Raw genomic sequence first — 23688 nt, 5'->3', positions numbered from 1 at the left:
GCCTGGCACGTAATGGGGCACTCAGTATCGCACCAACTAATTCCTGCTAAAACTCCCGGGAGGTTCAGAGGGCTTGGGCTATAAGACCCGCCGGCGGAAGTGTTGGAGATCGTGCACGCGCTCCTCCGCGCCCGGGGCCAGGGAGGGGGACGGGCGCGAGCGTCGGGGGCGCGCGGGGAGCCCCCTGCATCTCCGCGCAGGCGCGCCGCGCCGCCCCGCCCCGCTCCTCCGGACCCCGCGCGCCAAGCCCCGTGCGCGCCGGCGCGGGAGGTGGGGGGCCCCGGGGAGAGAGGGGCGGGCCCGGGGGCGGCGGACGCCGAGGAGGAGGAGGAGGAGAGGGGCGGGCCCGGGCCGGCCCGGCCGTCCGCCCGTCCGCCCGTCCGCCCGTCCGCCCGCTCGCGGCTCCTGGAGGCCCCGGGCCCGGCCGGGGCGGCGACGGCAGCTGGAGTGTCGGCAGCCTCAATTCCAGGCCTCAGCGCGCCGCAGCCATGGCTCTGGTGACCCTGCAGCGCTCGCCCACGCCCAGCGCCGCCTCCTCTTCAGCCAGCAACAGCGAGGTGAGCCCCTCGGGGACTCCGGCCGAGCAGCCGCCACGCCAGCCAGGCCTGGGGCGCTGAGGGGCCGCGTGTGCCTGGCAGGACGGGAGGCCCTAGGGACCCTGGAGAACGAAGCCGTGTTAGTCTCAGCCGGGCTAGGGTGACTTGGCGAGTGAGTGAGTGAGTGTGTGTGTGTGTGTGTGTGTGTGTGTGAAACCATGACTGCCTCCGTTAACCCCCCGGGTCTGGGGGTGACTGACTGCCGTGTGACCCTCACCTGAGGGTGACACCGACCCGCGCCTGGGCCGTGTGTGGCGCGGGATGTGGTGGGTGGCTGTGCGGGTGACGTTGACCCTTGTCAGGGGGGGTACCGTGCAGAGAGGGGGCACACTGAGTGATCGAGAAAGGAGTTTCTGGTCCTGAGGTCTGTGTGGCCCTGTGGCAAGTTTGGCCCCTCTGGTGTGTATGTGTGACTTTGGTCACGTGTGACTCGGTGACCTGTGTGATGGTGTGTGAGAGCGGGGTCCCGGCTGGGTGAGCCTGGGAGGTGGCTCCCCCCCGCAGCACTCCCTTGTCGGCTGCCTGTGGAGCTCTGGCTGTGGATTGGCGGTGACCCCGTGTGACCGAAAGCAGGGACCTCTTAACTCTGTGTATCCCTGGGATCCGCTCCTCCTTTTTTGTCCTGTCATCTGGGCTGTGTCTTTCTGGGGGCTGTCGCCCCTTCTGGTGGGGAGGTGATTGTAGGGGTGCCTTCCGCTGCTCGATGTGGGTTTCCGCTACTGTGTCTGTAACCAGGTCCTCTTTTGGCTGGCTCCTGCTTCCTCATAGGCTCGTAGGGGAACTGACACCCCATGAGCCTGCAGGGTTAGGCACCCCTTCGCCTCCCCTCAAGCGCGGCTGGGATGGTGGACCCCAGGGGCAGTCACTCCCGTTTGCAGCTGCAGAGCCAACCCTCTTGGGTCACCGCCTGGCTGGCCATCCCTCTGTCTCTGGGCTCCTCCTCCTCATAGGCGGGAGGAGGAAGCCCCTTAGCTGTGTTTTGGGGCAAGCAGGGAGGAGTCTGACCCTGCAGGCCCAGGAAGTGCCTCAGCCAGTATCTGTGCTCTGCAGGCTTATGCTTTTGTGGGAGCCAGGGTGGGAAGGCGTGTTGAACTCACCACGGAGAGAGGTGAGAGAGCGGGTAGGATGGGAACCAGTGCGGGCCACCTCGGCTGCACCCGCTCCAGAGTTGAACCTTGCCGGGATCGGCTGGATTGTTTTCAGAGTGGCTGTGAGCTGATCCTCTGGGGCCCCCCTCTCTCTTCTCCCGGGAGAGGCTGCGAGTGATGAGCTGTGCTGTCTGCAGTCAGAAGGTTCTGGGAACCGCGCTCACTAGGGGAGGTAGAACCCTGGCGGGGTGTGTGGCCTGCATGAGTGAGGCTGCAGCGGCGTTTGCTCTCACAGAGATCCATGCAGCCCCACGACTCCTGTTTCGGCCAGCCGTCTGCAAGATTCTTCCATGTGCTTTATCCCCTGTCCCAGAAGGATGCTCTAGACCTCTGCAGGGCTGTGTGTCTTCCTCGCTCCTGCTTACTGCCTGTCCTGGACACGCTTTAACGCTTCTTAGTTGAAATGCAACCCACATAAAAAAGAGAAAAAAAAAACAAAACAAAAAAAAAAAGAAATGCAACCCACATACCATAAATTCTGTATTTAGAAAAAAAAATTGTTTTAGAAACAGGGAAGTCTCATTCATGAATTCACTCTCAATGCTCTCTCTCTCTTTTTTAATTGGAAAGTCAGACATACAGAGAGGACGAGAGGCAGAGAGGAAGATCTTCCATCCATTGATTCACTCCCCAAGCGGCCACTACAGCTGAGCTGTGTCAATCCAAAGCTAAGAGCCCGGAGCCTCTTCTGGGTTTCCCACGTGAGTGCAGGGTCCCGAGGCTTGGACCGTCCTTGACTGCTTTCCCAAACCACAAGTAGAGAGCTGGATGGAAAGCAGGGCATCCGGATCAGAACCGGCTGCCATATAGGATCCAAGCACATGCAAGGCAAGGACTTTAGCCGCTAGGCTACCGTGCCAGACCCTCTCCAAATACTTTTAACAGCCCTGGCCAAGTAAGGCCAGTGCCAGGAGCCAGGAGCTCAACCCCTGTCTCCCATGTGGGTGGCAGGGACCCTCTACTTTGGCCAGCACTGCTACCTCTCCTGGGTCTTCATTAGCGGGGAGATTGGGTCAGGAGGTGGAGGTGGGAATCAAACTCAGGTACCCCACTATAGGGTGCAGGTGCCTTGACTGTTAGGCTGAATCCCTGCTCTTACCCTTTTAAAGTATACAGTTTCGGTGGGTTTTGAACTACAAGGTAACCATTATCACTATCTAATTTTAAAACATTTTCAATAACCACCCCGCCACCCCCAAAAAACAAAAACCTATGCCAGGGCCATTGCAATGGCTCAACTGTCTAATCCCCTACCTGCAAGTGCTATCTCGTATGAGCGCTGGTTCATGTCTCAGCTGCTCTACTTCCCATCCAGCTTCCTACTAGTGGCATGGGAAAGCAGTAGAGGACGGCTCAAAGCTTTCGGACCCTGCGCCCATGTGGGAGACCCGGAAGGAGCTCCAGGCTTCTGGCTTCGGATTGGCTCAGCTCTGGCCTTTGTGGCCTTTTGGGGAGTGAACCAAAAAGGTGGAAGATCTTTCTCTGTCTCTCCTCTGTAAATCTCGTTTCCAGTGAAAATAAAACAAACAAACAAAACCTATGCTCTTTATGTCCTTTAGCCATCAAGGAGAAACAGAGAAAGATTCGATCTACTGGTTCACTCCCCAGATGGCTGGAGCTGGGTCAGGTTGAAGCTGGGAGCCTGGAACTCCATCTGGATTTCCCACATTGGTGGCAGGGGCCTGGTCCCTTGGGCCGTTTTCCACTGCCTTCCCCCATGCATCACCAGGAAGCTGGATCAGAAGCAGAGCAGCCAGTACTTGAACTTGTGCTGCTCTGTGGGATGCCTGCTTAACAGTCCACAGCTTAACCTGCTGCACTCCAATGTGAGCCCCAATGCTGGGTTCCTTTTTATGGCTGAATGCTATTCCATTGGATGAATGTCCCACCTTTGGTCAGTCCACTGAGTCATTTCTGCCAAACCCATTTTTGATTATTATGTTAGGCTTTATTATTTTTTTTTCCAAATGCCAGAAGCCTAATAAAGAATAGCACTCTAACCAGCTGCTATCTGACTCCAGTAAATCAGCCATATGCATTGCTCCGGAGCAGAGGAGGCTTGCATACTTGTGGGCAGGTGTGCTGAGGCTGAGGCGTGAAAAGGAATGGAGAGAGCAGGTGTGTGTGGTGCCAGGTGCCCTGGCCCAGGCCGCCTCCAGCCCTCAGCTTGGATGGAGGGCCACATGACTGCCACCAGCGTGTGCCAGAGAACGCAAGGAAGGGTGATGCAGCCATCATGGGAGCTGGGGCACAAAGACTGGAAGTAATGGCATGGTGGGCCACCAGGAATGCTTGTGAAGTCCACACTCTGGATGGCCTCATCCCTCCCCCAGGAGTCACAGGCAGTCAGGCTGAGGGTTCCAGAGGCAGCCAGGGAAAGCCAGGGGACTCCCAGCCCTCAGCCATGCAGTAGCGGCACTCTTCTGCATTTATTTCTTGTTTTGGTCTTGTGTTGATCATTTTCCCGTGAGCCTTTGTGAGAACAGACTGAGTGCAGGCACAGATTAGTGAAGACTGTTTTCTTGACTGTTGCTCAGGGAGCCTGACTCCCACAGGCTGGGCTCCAGCTCGTGAATTGGACCAGCGTCTCTGTCGTCCACCTCCGTGGACTGGGGGCCCACATGTTCTCTGTCATACGGAGGACTGTCCTGTGCATGGTATGGTTGTTTTGGTTGTTTGCTAGCATCCTGTCTCTGCCCACCACGTGCCAGCAGAGTCACCCCCAAGAATGCCTTCAGCCATTGCCCAGGGTGTCCCTGTGGAGCCAGCCTGCCCCAGTGTTGGTCCCGTCTGTGGTTGTGGGTCATGTTGTGTGTGAAACCCTAGAAACCCTAGGACCAGCACAGCCTCCCTGGACCTTCCGCTTCTGCTTCAGGCAGGGAGGGGATGACAGGGAGGGGTGGTTGAACTGATGAGCCCTCAGTGGGTAGCTCTGTGGTCAGCACTTCATGTCCAGGTTCTGTGTCCGTGCCTGTGTGGAAAACCATATCCACGTGCACTGAAGATGGGCAGACTTCCTCTCTGGTCTGTCCTCTCTGAACAGTAGTACCCTGTAACAACTGTGCCTGCAGCACTTACATTGTATCGGCTGTCAGACTTCCTCCAGGGACCATTTGAAGTATACAGAAGGGGGTGCATGAGTTCTGTACAAACGCTGCTGTTTTAAAGAAGGACCCTCAGCATCCTCGAGTGTTGGCCCTGGAAGCAACCCCCCCTCCACCCCTCTGCCCATGGACATAGAGGAACGACTCTCGGAATGCAGAGATTGTTGTAACTTGAGGAAACAGAACTAGTTGAGAATGGGATTAAAAGATAAATTCGGGGACTGGTGCCCGAATGTCAAGTGGAATGTCAAGTTAATCCGCTGCCTGCAGTGCCCGCATCCCTTACAGGTGTTGGTTCAGTGTCTCAGATGCTCTGCTTCTGATCCAGCTTCCTGCTTATGACCTGGGAAAGCAGTGGAGGACAGCCCAAGTCCTTAGGCCCCTACACTCACATGGATGACCTAGAAAATAATACTGGCTCCTGGCTTCAGATCGGCTCAGCTCTGGTCATTACAACCATTTAGGGAGTGAACCAGTGGATGGAAGACCTCTTTTTGTCCTTCCTTTTCTTTGTAACTCTGCCTTTCAAATATAAATCAATCTTTAAAAAAAGAAAGATAAGTCAGGGGCCAGCCTTTGGCTCGGTGATTAAATCACTGCTGAAGTCCGCTGTGTCCCTTATCCTAGTACCTGGCTTGAGCCGGGACACCTCCGCTTCCCACCCAGCTCTCTGAAAACACACCTGCAAAGCAGCAGGTGATGGATGACTCTCACTGACTTGGGCCCCTGCCATCCATGTGGGAGACCCAGATGGAGGGCCGCCTACATTCAGCCTGGTCCATCCTACTGCTATAGGTGTGTGGGGAGTGAACCAGCAGATGGATGGAAGATCTTTCTTCCCATGTGGTAGGTGGATGCTCTAAACACTGGACCAAATACTTGTTCCTCAAATCTCTCCTTGTCTCTTTATGTCCCAAAACTTTGGGCCATCCTCTGCTGCTTTCCCAAGCCACAGGGAGGGAGCTAGCTGGGAAGTAGATTAGAACCAACCCCCACATGCAAGGTGAGGATTTAGCCTCTAGGCTATCATGCCAGGCCTGAATGGCTGGGTTTTTTGTTTGTTGTTTGTTTATTAGAAAGTCAGATATACAGATCGAGGAGAGACAAAGAAAATCTTTGATCCATTGATTCACTCCCCAACGGCCACAACAGCCAGAGCTAAGCTGATTTGAAGCCAGGGGCCTGGAGCTTCTTCCGGGTCGCCCACGCAGGTGCAGGGTCCCAAGGCTTTGAGCCGTCCTCCACTGCTTTCCCAGGCCACAGGCAGGGAGCTGGATGGGAAGTGAGGCTGCCAGGATTAGAACCGGCGCCATATGGGATCCTGGCACGTTCAAGGAGAGGACTTTAGCCACTAGGCTACCACGTAAGGCCCTGAATGGCTGTTTTTTAATGATGATTGTCAGTCACTCGTTGCTTAGCTGGAGGAGAAGAAGGGCTCCCCTAAAGCACAGTCCCTTCCACCTAAAAGGCGACCCAAGGTGAGATCCAGACAGCTCTGGAAAGCAAGGAAGACGTGTTGTGTTAACAGCAATTGCCCGGGACTCTGGCAGGACTGTGGGGAAACAGCACATCCCAAGGCTCGGTGAGGGCTGGGTTTGCTGGACCCTAAATGAGGATGGCAGGTGGGCCGCAGGTGAAGGGCCTGTTGGCAACAGTGGCTGTTGGTGACCTTCTCTTTTTCTCTGTAGCTGGAGGCTGGCAGTGATGAGGAGCGCAAGTTGAACCTCAGGTGAGCAGACTTTGAATTCTTGCTGTTTAAGTCTTCTAAGAAGGTAAGGAATGCTTCTCAGGGTGGGCAGTACCAGTCTTCTGGGTTCCTGAAAAATGAGCGTCCACCAAGTCGGCCTCTCAAAGCCATGTGTCTGTCTGGCTCCCAGGTATCTGGCTAACATTCATCATTATTGCAAAAGGTCCTGGTGACCACCTTCTCTTTCATAGCCGTCCTCGGGTTTTTATGACTTGACTTGCTGGTTTTTTCTGTACTTTAAAATATCTCTTTTTTTGTAAAACAAATTGTTCGAGAGGCATAGATTGATTAAGAGAACTCCCATCCATTGCCTTACTCTGTACATGATGGTGATGGCTGATGTGGGTTGGGATTGAGACTAGAGCTGAATGGGAAGTGGGGCTGCTGGGATTAGAACCGGCGCCCATATGGGATCCCGGCACGTTCAAGGTGAGGACTTTAGCGCTAGACCACGCCGCCGGGCCACAAACTTAACCTTTACAGCTGTTGTGAATGGCTCTCTGACCCTGGGGGTTTTGGTTGGTCACAGGACCAGGTCAAGGTTATCTGGCTGGAAGCGGCTGGACTCCCAAGTGGGGGCAGTAGTGGACTGTGCTAAGCAGCTTCTCTGGAGGAAGAGGAAGGCTGGAAGGAGGCCTTGAGATCATCTGAAGGATGAGGAGCTAGGAGCAACACTTCTGGCCACTGCATGGAGCCCCTCCTGCAGGTGCAGTGCCTTGCCCCTCTGCTGGTTCACCTCAGCCCTTTCCTGGGGTGAGGTTTGCTTCCCCCTCAACCTCCCTCCTTCTCTGAGCTCTCACTCAAGGTTGCCTGTGGGTGAGGAAACGCTGCTATCTTTGCATCAGCCTCCGTTGGCTGACAGCACACTACTTAGAATGTTGGACTTCCCAGGAACCTATGTGAGGCGATGGCTGGATGACATGTGTGGGGCCCCGTCCTGCTGACCGCAGGCCCTTCTCCAGCCTGCTGTAGAGCTTCCAACGGGGTGAGAAGAAGGCCGTGGCTACTTTGAGCTTGGTGGATTTTCATCCTCAGCTCAGCCCTGGCAGGGCTGTTTACCCAACCCATAGATGAAGAGCCCTAGACCAGGGGTGCCAGGGTGGGAAATGCTGCCTTCACAGTGATTCACTTCAAATTGGTTCACTTTGGCACCCCAAGTTTGTGGTGTCATGTTGTCTTCCCCAGAGGCCAGGTTTGTGGCCCATGAGACTCAGCTATCTCAGACCTCAGGGTGAGGCCGCTGGCCTGAGGACACCCAGGTGAATGGAGGCAGTGTCAGGGCCACAACAGAGGGCTCCTTCCGAGGTGTGGCAGTCAGCCCAGGTGGTGTTTGCTGTGCACACTGGTGAGTTCCCTATGCAACTGCGACTCCATGGGTGAGACTCTGGGCCAGAGCTAGTTGGTGCTGTCTTCTTGCTCTTTCTTAAAAATATGTTGATTTTTCAAAAAGATTTTCGTTTATTTTACTTGGAAAGTTGGGAGTAAGAGGAGAGATAGAGTGAAATCTTCCATCTGCTGGTTGACTCCCCACATGGCTGCAGTGGCCAGAGCTAGTCTGGTCCAAAGGTGGGAGTCAGGAACTCCTGGGTCTCCCATGCTTTGGGCCATTCTCTACTGCTTTTCTTTCTTTTTAAAGACTTATTTTATTTTTTATTGGAAAGTCAGATATGCAGAGAGGAGGAGAGACAGAGAGAAAGATCTTCCGTCCAATGATTCACTCCCCAAGTAACCACAACGGTCAGTGCTGCACCGATCCAAAACCAGTATCCAGGAACTTCTTCCAGGTCTCCCACATGGGTGCAGGGTCCCAAAGCTTTGGGCCATCCTTGACTTCTTTCCCAGGCCACAAGTAGGGAGCTGGAGGGAAGTGGAGCTGCCGGGATTAGAACCAGCGCCATATAGGACATGGGGAGGCTTAGCCAATTGAACCATCACTCCATGCCTGTTCATTAAACTTTTGAGATGCCAGTACTTGAGTCTTCAGAGGTATGCCTCAGGGTCCTTGTGTCCTGCCCCTGACACACTCCACACACCAGGAGCTTGAGCCACTGTTTCCTTCCATGCGAAGTGAAGAGATGATTGGGTGGCACGTTCCAGAGCTGGGAACGAGGGGCCCGAGACCCACCAGGCCAGATCTCTTGTGTGTGTTTTGTGCTTCCTGTGTTCTGCTATAGACTGGTGACACACAGACTGTCGGGGGTTTCCCTCCCTGGGTGGGGCCAGCGTCAGTCACTTATGAGGCTATGGTCTGGCCCCTGAGAGGCACCCGACCCTTGGCTTAGAACCCCAGCCTTGTTAGCAAGCACACAGTGCAGAGCCACGTGCACAGCCCAGCAGTCACAAGAAGAGCCTTGGCCTTCAGAGCTCATCTTACTATCTGCAGCCTGTGACCTGTTCTCTGGGTTTGGACAACTGATTAGAACAGTACCGAGACAAGAATATGCCAATGGTGAGAACCCGGGAGTCATGGTTCTCACTCTACAGGCGAGCCGGGTAATTGGGATTGTTGCAAGACTGTGGCCCACGGGGTTCCCATGGTGGGGGTCCTGTGCTGGCCAGAGAGCCATGCTGACCCATCCTGTGCTGGGCAGGATGGGTACAGACAGGGATGGTGGCCAGATGGGAAGGGCTTCAGGTAAACAGTAGAGTCATGCTGGGGACCCAGTATGTGGACACAGCTGGTCCCTGAGTCAGGATATGGACGCCCTGCTTTCTCATGTGACAGTGACCAGTCTCCTGCCCTGTCACAGAAGCAAGACCCCTTACTGTCAGAGTCCCTGTGAGGCTCAGAGACAGGCTTGTCCGGCACATGGTGTCTGGCCCAGGCTTGACACAGCTACTGTCAGGCTGCTTGGTGGTGGGACGTCGTGGTCTCTCCTGCCATCCTCCTTCCTGCACGGCTGGGCCTGAGGCCTTTTTATCATGAAAGCCCAAAGCCAACCAGCTGGAACCTGTCATGTGCAGAGTGCCAGGGCTTGAGCTGGTCCCCTCCCAGTTCCAATGACCACTCTCTGCTCCCCCAGGCCAGCCAGCTACCTGAAGCACCAGGCTGTGTGGGCCTTTAGCCTTACAGATATTTTTTTCATTCTTTCTTATCCTTCCTGAATGGCTACCTTTGAAGCTGTTTTAAAAAGACTTTGTTTCAAAACATATTGTTGCAAGGTCTTAGGCCACAAACCATTTCATGCTGTTCCCACAGTGGGGTGGAGGATTGAGGGAGGTGGGGGATGGGAAGCGGGGAGGAGGGGAACCACTGAGCACCCCCTGCAGAAGTTCTTCCCAGTCTACACCTGCTGTGAGCTCCCCAAGAGCCTCAGAAGTTGTTCCCCCAAACCTGAACCCAGTTAGTCAGTATGCTGTGGAGAGAGCCATGCTGGCCATCATCTGCAGAAATCACTCATTATTTTCCAGTTGCCCAGGTACTCCTGGCCTGTGATGTCTCCATGGCCGCTGGCAGACATGGAGTGGTGACTTGGTTGAGCTGGGATTCAGCCATCTGTTCCCTCAGCCTGGGCATTGGGGAAAGCCCCATGACATGGGGCAGGAGACAGAGGTATCTAGTGAAGTGCTCTGATAGCAGGTGGATTTTATTTAGTTAGCTACTGCTTTTCTCAGTCTCCATATTCCAACATGTATGTATGTATGTACATACATATGAGTCATGTGCTGAATGCTGGAGATTTGACACCGAGTGAAAAAGCAGCCCTTCCACAAGAGGTGGTCATACTGGGCTGTGTGCACCATCGCTCCTGCCAGAAGGAATTGGAAATGACTGAGAAAATTCATAAAAATAAATAGAACTTGAGAACTTGGAGACATGCAGTAAGCAGAGGGAAATGTGGTGAGGTCAGAGGGAGGTTTGTACATGGGATACACCCAAATAGCTGCTTCAGCCAGAGCTAGGCTGGTCCAAGCTGGAGCCAGCAACTGCTTCTGGTCTCCCTTTTCAGGCACATTAGCAGGGAGCTGGATCAGAAGTGGATATGAACAGGAACCCCTATGCCATAAGAGGTGCTAGTGCTGTAGGCAAAGGATTAGCTTGCTATACCACTGCGCCAGCTTCAAAATTAAGTTTGGATACATTTACTTTGATACAAACAAACCAAAACGAAACAAACAAAATCAGACTTAAAAATCCAGACTTTTTTTCATAATCTGCATCTCCATAAACTTTTTTCAAGCCTTTTCATATCCGTGGGTTTCAGAACTTTTGGCATCCAAACAAACTTGTATTGATTTCATTTTTCACCAAGTAGCTTTACTTGCAGCATATCTGTAAATTGAGAATTATTGCTACATTTGACCAGTAGTGTCTGAGAGCTCTACTTAGGTGGATCCTGTGAGCTTTTCCCTCAGCCACCCCGGACCTGGGACCATTGCCCTCAGACATGGGCCTGCTTCGTGCTTTCACGGGCAAGACCGACACAGCCTCTCTTCTCCTGGGTCTCAGTGAGCTCAGGATCAAGGGCCTTTCACACACACACAGTCCTGGCCCCCAAAGGCCTAAATGGAGCATTTCCCTGCTCCCAGAGCAGCAGGCGCAACCTGCTGGTGAGGCCTCCCATTGTGCAGGCACCTGGCAGGATGTGACTCAGCATCCTGCTCTCAAGGTTTGGGGTAGCCAGCAGCGCTGGCTCCAAGCGTGGCCACTGACTTCACCTCCAAAGACCACAGTTACCCAGATGAGTTGGCGGAATGAGCAGACAGCACCAGCTGTCCATCTGGACCTAAAGGAAAATGGGCCGCTGGTCCGTCTGTCCATCGTGTTGGAACACCCACAGGTATCTGCCAGGAGGGACTGGGCTGCCAGGACTTTAAGGACAACTTTGTTTCTTTATTTTAACTGCTAGGAAGCTCATAATCTGACTTGTGGCCAAATTCTAGAAACCACACCAGTGTCATACCACGTATCCCACGTGCAAACCTCCCTTTAATCTCTTCACATTTCCACCTGGTTTCTCCTCATTCCCATATTCTGAATGAATCTTCTCAGCCATTTCCAATTCCCCGCCCTGCCCCGCCCCCCCGTAGGAGTGATAGTACACAGAGCCCACACGTGACCACCTCTCAGAGAAGGGCTGCCTTTTCACTCAACATCAAATCCCTGGGAATTGGTGCATGACCTGTCATACATACATATATACACCATGCATGTTGAGGGATACAGAGGCTGAGAAATGCCTGCCCCTTCCCTGCAAGGAAACGTCCTCCCTCTCCTCAGCCTGGAAAGCCTCACCCCCAGCTCCAGGCCTGCCCTGCGCTGCCCCCAGCCCCAGGCCCGCCCTGCGCTGCCCCCAGCACCTGCTTTCACCCCAGCTCCAGGCCCACCCTGCACTGCCCCCAGCACCCGCTTTCACCCCAGCTCCAGGCCCGCCCTGCGCTGCCCCCAGCACCTGCTTTCACCCCAGCTCCAGGCCTGCCCTTCACTGCCCCCAACCCCAGGCCCTGTGCTGCGCCCCAGCACTCGCTTTCACCCCAGCTCCAGGCCCACCCTGCGCTGCCCCCAGCACCCGCTTTCACCCCAGCTCCAGGCCCACCCTGCACTGCCCCCAGCACCCGCTTTCAGGTTCTACCTCTTGGCACAGAGATGTGGACTTAGTTGTCATGATGTTTTCCCAAGGGATGGGGCTTGCAGCACTGAGACCCTACCTTTTCTCCTAGCCCTCCCACCCCATCCCTCAGTCATGTGAGCTTGGACAAGCAATTTGCATTTTTGTATGACACTCCCAAAGACAGAGGCCGAGGGCTAAGGTCAAGAATATTCGAATGCATCGGCAGGCCCCTCATCAAAATTGCTGGCTGTCATCATAGGTTTTTTTTTTTAAGACTTATTTATTTTTATTGGAAAGGCCAATCAGATTTGTGGAGAGAAGGGGAGACAGAAAGATTTTCCGTGCACTGGTTCACTCCCCAAGTGGCTGCAACAACCAGAGCTAAGCTGATCCAAAGCCAGGAGTCAGAAACTTCTGGGTCTCCCACACGGGTGCAGGGTCCCAAGGCTTTGGGCAGTCATCTGCTGCTTTCCTGGAACTGGAAGGAAAGTGAAGCAGCCAGGACATGAACTGGCACCCATGTGGGATCCCGGCACATGCAAGGCAAGGACTTTAGCCACTAGGCTACCGTGCCGGGCTGCAAGTCTTGGAGTTTTTAAAATTATTTCACACACATATTCTTCGTGTGCTCGTTACTCCCGTATGGCCGAGTCAGGGTTGCTGCCACAGCTTGTCCTGCACAATGCAGCCTTTATACCTCTTCCCCCACTCAGGGGGCTAAGCTTCCCCAAGGAGGACAGCAGGAGTAGCGGCCGTGGTTTCCACAGGGCCTGAGAGCTCTTGGGGGGTCATCAGGGTGTTACCTCCAGCTCTATTGAGCGAAAGGCAAGTCACATCAGCCGCTGTTTCTTCGTGCAGAAAACCCGGTCTGCTTTTGTGCATTGGCCGGGCACTGGGGCTGCTTGCTCCAGTGCCTTTCTTATGAGGGAGAGGTGGGGAGCTGGTGCAGGGACTGGAATACTTGCGAACATTCCTTCTCCCTTAGAGAAGCCCACGCCTTCCAGCCAAACAATGCATTACTCCAGTAGCAGAGAGGAAGCAGCCATCAGCGTTTCTTGCTTGGGGTATCAGCGGGCAGCCCTTCACTGTGTTCAGTGGCTTTTCTCTCTCAGCATTCTGTGTTTTGGAGAGCACTCCAGGAGTCCCGGGGGGCAGGTGTGTCATGTCCCTAGAGTTACTTCTGAAGATCAGTGTTTTCCAGGCCAGGTCCTGCTGGACCAAACAACTGAGACATGAGTGAAAGGGAAGGGATGGCTTGGGAGAGCGAGAGCCGTAGAAGGAAGTTTCTATTCCACCTGTGTTCCCTCGCTGGTCTCTGGCCCAGTAGTAAGCCTTTGAGCTCCCTTACACCCTCCCGACCTTCCCTTCACTAGGAATGAGGTCTCCGTCCCTCTAGTGAACCAGGTCCAGGTCTTGAGGTGACTCCAGCCATCGGCTTCACCTGCTGCTGTCACAGGTGAGGGGCCCCTGCACACTCTACCCCTTGTTCTAACCATGTGACTGCTGACACTGTGGACCTTCTGACCTTCCATCAGAAGGATGGCACTGTAAGAATCACAGGGGAAAATGCAGGGGTAAGCTCTGTAGAGACGCTAAAGCCCCAGTAAACTGGAAGCTGTTGATCACTTATTTAAAGCACTGTGTGCCATGTGTCTGTCATGGATCAGAATTTATTAGTATCGACAGAATTTATTAATATCTGCCACAAACCCAAGGTTGGGTTGTGAGCCTTGCACATCTGAAACTTGATTTTTTTTTTATGAATTAACTCAGGAATGACTGAACCTATAGGGAACCGGCCACTGCTGCAGTCACATTGTAAATCCACAGCGGGGGCTTTGACCACAAACCCCACTTTGTCCTCTGCTCGCTATAGGGTGTGTCTAGTACAGGGAGCTTCGGGAAGTCCTTGGAGAGTGTGTGCTGTCTTGTAATCAATTCTATTTTCCCATAACCTTCTCGAAGTCTCCCTCCCCTAACCTTCAGACATTATTTCTCTATTCCTTCCTTCCTTCCCCCTAGTTTACTGACCCTTCCAGGCCCCTGCCTGCGTGCATCTGCAGCCCCTGTTCAGCTCTGTGCTGCAGGAGCTGCTGCACTGCATGGAAGTGACTGTGCCATGCCCCTCTGACCCACTACACTGTCCCTTTGCTTAGGGCAGAAACTGGGTCAGGTTCATTTCTGAGTTTCCAGAGTTTAGTGTTGGCTGGGAGTGATAGACACTTGTTTAATACTTGTTCATCTAAGAATTTATAGCATCTGCTCTTTGGAAAGCTTGTCGGTACCCATATTTTGTTTGCTTGTTTGTTTAAGATTTCTTATTTGAAAGACTAAAAAAGAAAGGAAGAGGCAGAGACAGAGCTCTTCCAGCCACTGGATCATTCCCTAAATGTTCCCCTAGCAGCCAGGGCTGGGCCAAGCCCGAACCTTGTCTCCCTTGAGCGTCTCCCATGTGGGTGACAGGAGCCCTCTTCTGCTGGCGCTCAGGAGCGTTAGTGAGAATCTGGATCACATTTTTCTTTTTTTTTCTAGAATTACGGTCAAGTGCCCTAGTGAGCCCCAATCTCCTTAGGATGCAGCCCCTAGTCTCAGGCTGATTTACATACAGGCAGTTCAAGTTCCAGCCAATCCAGTCAGCTTGGGAGCCTTGACAGAAGCCCTCACTTCAGACCCAGTCCCTTGGTTTCTCTGTGAGATACAGCATCCAAACCCCTCAAAAGGCATCCCATCTAAGCAGCTTCCTGTTTCCTTAGGCACAAATTGACTGTTAGCATGCTAGGTCTGCCTTATAGTTTTCATAGAAATCCAAGTGAGTCAGCGTCGGCCAGAGTGCTTTGTCATCAGCAGAGCTTCTCAGAAGTCTTCGCTGTCATCGCCATTGCCGTCAACATTTCACAGCCTCACAATGCAGGGCCTCCCTGGGGACGAGAACCTCCGTGACCCAGGAAGCATTTGGTCAGAGATAGGCTCGTGTGTTTCACCTGCACACCTCTGTTCTTGCTATTTCCAAAGAGAGCATTATTTTGGTCTTCACCTCTAGCATGGCTTCTTTTTTCTTGTGCCAAGTTGTGCTAATCCCATTCTGAAAGGAGCTTGCTTTTTCATTTAAGAGACAGAGCTTGCATCTTTCTGGTTTATTCCCCAAAGGTCCACGATGGCCAGGAGCTGGGAACTCTGTCCAGGTCTCCCCTGTAGATGGCAGGACCATCCCTGCTGCATGTGTATACATGAAAAGCTGAGTTAGCATGGAGAGTTATCTTCCATCCTCTGGTTCACTCTCCAAATGGCCACAACAGCCAGTGATGGACCAGGTCAAAGCCAGGCACCCGAAACTCTACCCAGGTCTCCCACATAGCCAATCCTGGCTGCCTCACAGCATACCCATTAGCAGGGAGCTGGAATTGGAAGCAGAACTGGGGCACAAACCTAGGCACTGCAGTGTGGAGCATAAGTCTCCCAGAAGGCATTCTACCTTCTGTGCCCAAGGTATGTCCCTGGAACTTTTCCAAAAAGCCCTGGTTCCAGCTTTGTTGCAGATAAACCATTAAGCTCTACCTGACCTGGGTGCATGTTTTAGAAGTTCCCTAAGGATGTAGAACATATAGAGCCAATATGTAGTGTGATCTTTCTACACCTACATGGTCCTTCCAGGGGAATTGTTTTTTGTGTTTCCATGTTATCACAAACCCACACCCTCAGCCTGCATGTTCCCCGGCGAAGGAGTCACCAAGCCCTGCTGTAGCCATGAGCGTGGCTGAGGCATTTTCAGCATGGCATCTCCAAGCTTGGGGGGGGCTTAGTGCAGAGGCTTCCCTGGTCCTCACTGGCTAGCCGGTAAGCAGCTGTGGGACAAGAACGGGTGGCCTTTGCCCAGTGGCTATCAGTCCGACCAGGGCCCAGTTCACCTGGGGCTCATGACTCAGTCAGCAGCCGCCTTCCCTCTGCCTTGAATGCTGTGGCTCCCGCAGAAGATCTCGTAGGAAGAACGTGGTCGGAGGAACTTCAGCCAGGCTGTTCCCTGTGAATGGCCCTTTCATCAGGAGATGCCGGGACAAGGGCTTTTTTTCAGCCATAATATCAGGGCAGATGAGAGGCACACAGAGCTACTTGCTGTTCGGGTGGGCCATTCCTTCCTCCAGCCTCTTCCTCTGCCTCCCCGGTTTTGCTGAAGGTAGTGGCCAGTGGTGGGAGCCACACGGGCGCTGAGAGCAGGGCAGTCATGAGCCTTGTCTACGTGACAGACTTCTGCGTCTTCCTCCCGCCACCTCGACCTCTCCACTGGCCTGGGGTTCGTGCCCCACACCCGTACGTATAGCCTGGCTGGTGTCCATGTGGCTCTGGCTGTGGCTTGTTGGGAGACATGGGGGAGCTTTGAGGGGCATCGGCTGGGGGTCTTCCCTGCTGTGCAGAACGGGGTCTGCAGAGACCTTCCCAGGTGGCAGTCAGCAGGGTCAGGGGATGCGTTTGCGTTGTTGTGGAGAGCAAAGTGCTGAGGGCAGTGCAGGGCAGTACGGCACAGGGAGGACTGCGGCTGAACAAACCTTAAAGCACAAGGTCACGCTTCTGTTTGTGTGTCCTGGTCTGACCCTCTGTGACCAGAGTCAACCCTTTGCAGGACACTAAACTGGCCGAGATGGTTGGTTTTCTTAGAGCTGCGATGCTGGCCTTGTGAGTCTGCACTCTCGTCCTGTGTAAAGGGTGCGCCATCACTAACAGGAAAGGAGGATTTTCAAAAACTCATTTCTTTATTTGAGAAGCAGAAATAGTTCCTGGCTACTGGCTCACTCCCCAAAAGCCTCGATGGGTTTTTGGCTGAGCCTGGGCTGAAGCCAGGAGCATGGGACTCTATCAGGTCTCCCAGGTGGGTGGCCTGGATCCATACGCTTGGGCCATCACCACCACCTCACAGGATGCACATAAGCAGGATGCCGGGTGTCACACCCAGGTGCCATGAATGGGACACGGACATCTTGACTCTGGACTGGACAGCCACGTAACCAACAGGGACTTCTTGGAGGACCTGGGACAGAGGGGTGACTGCTGGGAGGCTGTGACCCCATCTGGTGGCCGTGTCTGTGACTGCCAGCTGCAAACATTAGGGAACTTCAGAAAGTTCATGGAACGTGCATGTTATGGGAAAAAACCTAGGTGTGAATTTCAGGGAGTTTTTGTGTGGTTTTTTTTTCCCCCACCAAAATAAACTTTTCATTCTGTTTTCCATGAACTTAAAAAAAGGTTTATTTATTTTTTTATTGCAAAGTCAGATATACAGAGATAGGAGGAGAGACAGAGAGGAAGATTTTCCGTCTACTGACTCTTTCTGCAAGTGGCCACAACGACTGATGCTGAACCGATCTGAAGCCAGGAGCCAGAATCTTCTTCCAGGTCCCAAGACTTTGGGCCATCCTTGACTGCTCTCGCAGGCCACAAGGCAGGAGCTGGATGGGAAGCAGGGCCACCGGGATTAGAACCGGTGCCTGTATGGGATCCTGGTGTGTGCAAGGCAAGGCATGAGGCCTAGGGCTACCACACCAGGCCCCTTTATAGACTTTCTTAAAGTCCCTTAGCTGTGCTGGAATGAGCCACAGTGAGGCCCCTTGAAGTGCAGGGGCCTGGGTCAGGCAGGATCTCTGCATCTGTGGCCTCCCTCCTCCCACTCCAGGCTGCCACCACCCCGTGTCACCATGTGTGGTTTCCCATGACGCTGGGTAACCTCACAGCCTCAGCACCAGGTGATCCTGGGCTTCTCTGCACTGTCGGGCCAAGCTCTTTACAGTGAGCCTGGGGCCCTGTCATCAGGAGAATCCAAATGCCAGCACCCCGACTTCATGTGCCGGGAAAGAGGGGAATTGAGGCTGGGCCGGGGTTGGGGAGGAGATAGGTTCTCATCAGTCTAAGGAACCAGCGGCGTGTGGGGGAATCACAGGTTAAAACCAGCCTGTTCTCTCCATTGTTCCCCTTTTTTCCCCAAAGGAAATGGCAGGGAAACCATGGGGAATTTCTGCCTGTACTTTTCAAGGCAAAGGTCACGGGTGATGGGTGGCTGTTTCCAGAGCACTCGGATTCTGATCGTAGTTTTGTTGTTGTTGTTGTTGCTGCTGCTGCTGCTTTAACTCCCAAACAAAAGAGATTGCCTTGCCTTTGAGATGATGCCCTGGCAGCTTCAGAGCTTGTTTTCCTTCCTGTGGGTCTGGTGCCCTGAGCGCAGCCCCTTGCAGAGGGGAAGGCCCTGCATCTGAAATGGGTGAGCGGGGACAGCAGCTCCCTTACAGAGCCCTGAGGCAGGGGGAGGGTGTGGAGGAGTGTGAGGTGAGGATACAGCTGCTGCAGTGAGGCAGCCAGCACCTCCTGTTGGCCAGGTGGGTGCTCCCCACAAGTGATGCAAAGGCTGCCAAGAGAGAAGGGGCACTTTCATTTTTCTCCTAATTTCTGTCCCCCGGACTCCTGACACTCAAAACTCACAACCCAAAGAAATGGTCCGTCAGAACAGAGCGGAAAGGTGGTCCTGGCAGCACGATGACATGCTATGTGGTTGTGTTAAGAAGGGCAAAAACCCCATGTAGGTGAAAACAGGTGTGTGTGGGGGGGGAGATGGGAAACAGGTGTGTGGCACAGCTGGTTAAGCCACTGCCTGGGAAGCATGTGTCCCATATAGGAACATTGGTTCCAGTGCTTCCCATCCAGCTCCCTGCTGTTGCTGCTGGGAAGGCAATGGATGATGGCCCTAGTACTGGGGTCCTTGTGCCACCCACAGGAGAGACCCAGGAGTGTATCCAGCCTCTGGCTTCAGCCTGTCTAGGTCCCAGCTTTTGCAGCCATTTGATGAGGCAAGCAGAAGATAATGCAGAAGAATGAGCCAAGTGGAGTCGTTTTGGCACTGGAAGACCTGTGCTGCCCCTTTCAAATATTGCCATTCACCAACACACTCAGTTCCCCAGGAATCACATACACTTCTCTCTCTCTCTCTCTCTCTCTCTCTCTCTCTCTATCTATCTATCTCTCCCCGCCCCCCTCTCTTTCCAGAGTGCCTATGTTTGATTCCCACTCTGCATTTGATTCCTGCTTCCTGCAAATACAGACCCTAGGAGGCCAACCCAAGGAATTGGATTCCTGCCACCCACATGGGATCCCTGAGTTGAGCTCCCAGCTGCTAGCCTCAGCCAGGCGCTCCCCCACCCCCCTGTTGCAAAATGAACTAGTAGGTTAGAGTTCCCCCTGCTCCCCTCAGTCTCAATTTCTTCCCACTCCAACACCCATCTCTGGGCCTCCCCCAAAAGAAAAAGAATTAAGCCTGTTGTCAGTAATTAAAGTGTCTAGATAGGCAAGGTAGACCTGAGCCTCATTATTTAATTTTTAAGCAGACACTATTTTTACCATGAGACTTTAACCAAAAAAAAAAAAAAAAAAAAAATTAACAGATGTGATGAGAGTGTCTTTAATGTGAGGGAACGTGGTTAGCCTGATTTCAGGAGCCGCTGATGGGAAGGTAGGTGCAGGATCAGCTGCTGTATTTGATCAGCCCTGAGAGCTGTATCTTAGGCCTCACTGAGGTTTTAATATTCTGGAATCAGGACATTTGACTCCTGATGTGAGATGTCTGAGGACAGCTGATCCTGCTTTTTTAAAAGTACAGAAAATATCCCTGTGTTTCCCTCTTGGGAACTGACTCATTCAAGCCCAGGGTTCTAGTAACAGTGACTGCAGTAGCCACAAAGATTCGCTTTGCTTGGGGAAGGTCCCTGAAGGCCATCGTGTGTCAGTGGGTCGTTCAAGAGAGCATTCTTCCTGTGGTTCCTTTCTAGTCTGAACTGTGTTCTTCTTGCACAAAAATTGATTTAAAAAAGAATGGAGTGCGTGCTTTCTGTCATTTTGAAAATCAAGCCAAAAAAGTTGGTGTTTGCTTAATATGCAAAATTTGGAAACTTTTTTAAGGAGCAGAGGGATGATAGTGACAGGTGGTTCAGCCCTCCCCGCCTCCTCAAACCACTACTGAGGGCAGGGGTGAAGTGTAGGGGGATAGTCACACAGCTGTTGATATTTTTGAATAAGTGTTAGGCATCAATGACTGAGGCTCTTTCTGTGTCTTAATTTCTGCATAAACTAAATGTTTTAATTGTAATTTTTAAAGTAATGGGCTGAATATAAATGCTACTACTACTTAAAAATACCAAATGCCAGGCCCGGCGCCGCCATAGCCTAGTGGTTAAAGTCCTCACCTTGCACGTGCTGAGACCCCAGCAACCCCCTTCCCATCTAGCTCCCTGCTTGTGACCCTGAAAAGCATTTGAGGATGGCCCAAAGCCTTATGATCCTGCAACTGATTGGAAGACCAGGAAAAAGCTCCAGGTTCCTGGCTTTGGATCATTGCAGCTCTTTCCGTTGCAGCCACTTGGGAAGTGAACCAGTGGATGGAAGATCTTTCTATTTCTCCTTTCGTCTGTATATCTGTCTTTCCAATTAAAAAAAAAAAAAACTTCCAAAGTTTCATTCTGCTGGGAAATCCACTGGAGCAGCCTGAGGTCTGAGGTCTTATGCACAAACAGTGCCCAGGGCATCCCACAATAAGTGCCCAGGGCAGCACCCACAACTCAGGAGCCACCCACCCCTCCTGAGAGGCACACAGCCAGTGTGGTGCAATTCCATCTTCCTGGTACTCCCTCGGGGACAGGCCAGGCAGAGTCAGGGAGTTGGAAGCAAAGATGTACAGCAGGACGTAGCAGACTGCTCCCAGGGTTCTCTGTCTGATGTGGAGGGGTACTGTGTGTTTGGAACATGGAGCTCCCTTGCCAGTGTTGTGCAGGAAGGGCCTCCTGGGCGTTCAGGAATCCCTGAGAACTTGGGGCGTGTGAGCAGAAGCCCTGCTGTGATCTCCACACCTCTCCAGCAGCAAGCTTTCAGCAGCTGGTTATCCCATGAGCAGTCTCCTGCCACATGTGTCGCGCCTGCCGTTTACCCACTCTGCTTACTCCCTTTGCAGCAGAGCTCTGCCCGTCTTCCTTTCTGGGTTCCCGTCTAACTGTTGCTCTGGTTTTCTTCCTTCCAGCCTAAGCGAGAGCTTTTTCATGGTGAAAGGAGCAGCGCTCTTCTTGCAACAGGGAAACAGCACACAAGGGCCGCGGAGTCTTCAGCACCCCCACAAGCATGCAGGTGATGGCTCAGAGGGGAGTCTCCTGACATTGGCATTTGGCGTCCGGTGAGAGCTTGCCTTGGTGGCGAGCACTTCCCCAGGTTTCCAAACTGGAGAAACACAGGAATGCAGGTGTAGGCAGACGCTTAGCTGTTCATTCCCTGAGCAGGCCTTGTGCCTGTTCCAGGTAGCTCTGAGGCCTGGGGTGGTCAGCAGCAAGGGTCCTAGCAGGATGTAAAGAACTCCTGAACTTGGTTCTCCCGACACTCTCAGGCAGTAAGTTGTAGTGTGATCTCCTAACGAAGGCACCAAAATGTGTGACTGGAATGTGTTGTCCCCTTGTAAATAAGCACCTGCAGTGTGACACACCTGGACCAGAGAAGCTGCCATTGCTCTGAACAATCAAAAACGTCTCATTTGGGGAATTTCCTTTCAGAGCCTTTGGCTCGCTCTCAGGCTTTCCCGGGATATGCAGGCTTTGTCCCAGTGAGTTTGGTGTAGGGAGGTAGACAGAATGGATGGAATAGGGATCAAACTGTATATTAACTTAGGTCTGAAAGCAAGCATGTCAAGAAACGCCCCCAGAGGAACAGGGCTGCGGGCTTAGCTGAGTGCGCTCTGAAACAGAAGGTGCCTGGGAGAGAGGAATGGTAGGGCCTGCAGCCTATGGACCTTTGTCACAGGGCACAGCCTCTCTGTTCAGTCCATGGACGAGCACTGTAGCTTCTAGCACCTGGAAGCTGGGAAGGCCTGGGTCTTCTTGGGCAGCAGGCATAGCCAGCTCGCTCCTGGGGTTGCCTTCTCATCCCCTGTGATCGCTCCATGTGAAGAACTTCAAGTCCGCCAGCCCGTCTTAGAACCGAATGCTTAGGTTAGAATTTCATATCTTGCCTTTCAGGTCAGACCCCATGAGTCAGAATACTCACACAATGATACTTATAATCAAAGTGTGGGTCTGTTTTAAGCTAACAAAATGGGTGTCCTGCAAAAGAAGTAGGCAGGGGCCCAGTGAAATGAGTCACCTTGCAAGTGCCAGCATCCCATATGGGTGCCGGTTTGTGTCCCAGCTGCTCCACTTTCCATCTGGCTCCCTGCTTATGGCCTGGGAAAGTGACAGAGGATAGCCCAAAGCCTTGGGATCCTATACGTGCATGGGAAACCCAGAGGCTTCTGGCTCTTGGCTTCACGTCAGCTGAGCTCTGGCCATTGCAGCCATTTGAGGAATGAACCAGCAGATGAAAGATATTTCTCTCTGTCTTTCCTTCTCTCTGTAAATCTGCTTTTCCAATAAAAAAAAAAAAAACAATCTATTTAATTTTTTTTAAAGGAGGCAGTAGGGATTTTCACAAGAATATTCCCTTCTGAGCAGGGTAAACCTGGCTTCCGAGCCCAGCTCTGTGTGGCATGCTGAGCCTGTTTCCTTATCTGTGCAATGAAGCTCAAAGCCTGGGCCCTGAGATAAGGTGGAAATTAAACATGCACGTAACATCCCTGCTCTATCACCTTCATATTGGAAAGGTTTGAGGGTAATGTGCATTACCTTTTTTTTTTTTAAGATTTATTTTTATTTGAAAGGCAGATTTACACAGCGAGGAAAGACAGTGTCCAGAGCTGAGCCAATCCAAAGACGAGCCGTTTCCGCTACTTTCCCAGGCTGTAAACAGGGAGTTGGATCGGAAGTGGAGCAGATAGGACGTGAACCAGCACCCATAGGGGATGCGGATGCCACAGGTTGAGATTTAGCCTGCTATGCCACAGCTCCAGTCCCCTTCTTTTTCATTTTACTTGAAAGAGACAGATAAAGAGAGATCTTATATCCACTGATTTGTTCTTCATATGCCTGCAACAGCTATGGCTGGGCTAGGCCAAAACCAAGAGCCAGGAACTCAGTCTCCCTCATGGGAGACAGGGACCAAAGAACTTAAACCCTTGCCCTGCTGCTTCTCAGGGTGCACAGCAGCAGCAGAAATCAGGATTAAGGCAAAATAGCCTCGACTGGAACCAGGTGCTGATATGAAATGCTGGCGCCTGAAGTGGCTACTTACCAGTTGGACCAAATCCCATCCCTAACGTTATCTGTCAAGTCCACTTTCCCACCTAATTTTTGAAGTCCCTTCAAATACGGGTAGCTGTAATTATTACTACAAGGACTTCTAGTGTAATAAAGCCATAAGCTGATCCTTCATTTTTTAATTTGCTCATGGTTCTGCCCAGTTATGAATTGAGTCAACGGCCATGTCCTTAACTCTCACTTCAGTGTAAATCGTCCTCTTCGATTTCAAGAGTGCCTTCCTACCAAGCCTGAGCTTAGAGAAGTCAGTGCAAAATACACCCACGCCGAGCTGGGTCTTGCCGCTCTTGAGTGCCCACTTGGATGGGCTGGTGGGCCCTGCCGCCTCAGGGTCCAGATGTGC

The 23688-nt window shown here is 52.8% G+C and overlaps 1 protein-coding gene across 5 annotated transcripts in view; it reads left to right on the top strand.

Annotated features, from left to right (window-relative positions):
- Nucleotides 1–407: 407 nt before the first annotated feature.
- SSH1 (slingshot protein phosphatase 1) overlaps nucleotides 408–23688 on the top strand; it is a 56719-nt gene continuing 33438 nt past the window's right edge. For 2 of the 5 annotated variants that reach the window (XM_041003463.1, XM_041003461.1), the window contains exons 1-3: nucleotides 422–557; nucleotides 6537–6577; nucleotides 21191–21294. In XM_041003463.1, the coding sequence (XP_040859397.1) occupies nucleotides 489–557; nucleotides 6537–6577; nucleotides 21191–21294 (214 nt within the window). In that variant the 5' untranslated portion in view covers nucleotides 422–488. Of the gene's footprint in view, nucleotides 558–6536; nucleotides 6578–20661; nucleotides 21295–23688 lie in introns of those variants that run through there. The other 3 variants (XM_041003460.1, XM_041003459.1, XM_041003462.1) reach the window with 2 other exon arrangements.

This window comes from Ochotona curzoniae, unplaced genomic scaffold (genome assembly GCF_017591425.1).
Source record: "Ochotona curzoniae isolate NIBS_2020 unplaced genomic scaffold, NIBS_Ocur_1.0 scaffold_274, whole genome shotgun sequence".
Classification (NCBI taxonomy): Eukaryota; Metazoa; Chordata; class Mammalia; order Lagomorpha; family Ochotonidae; genus Ochotona; species Ochotona curzoniae.
The sequence above is the reverse complement of the archived record's forward strand: the minus strand, read 5'-3'. Positions and strand labels throughout refer to the sequence as shown.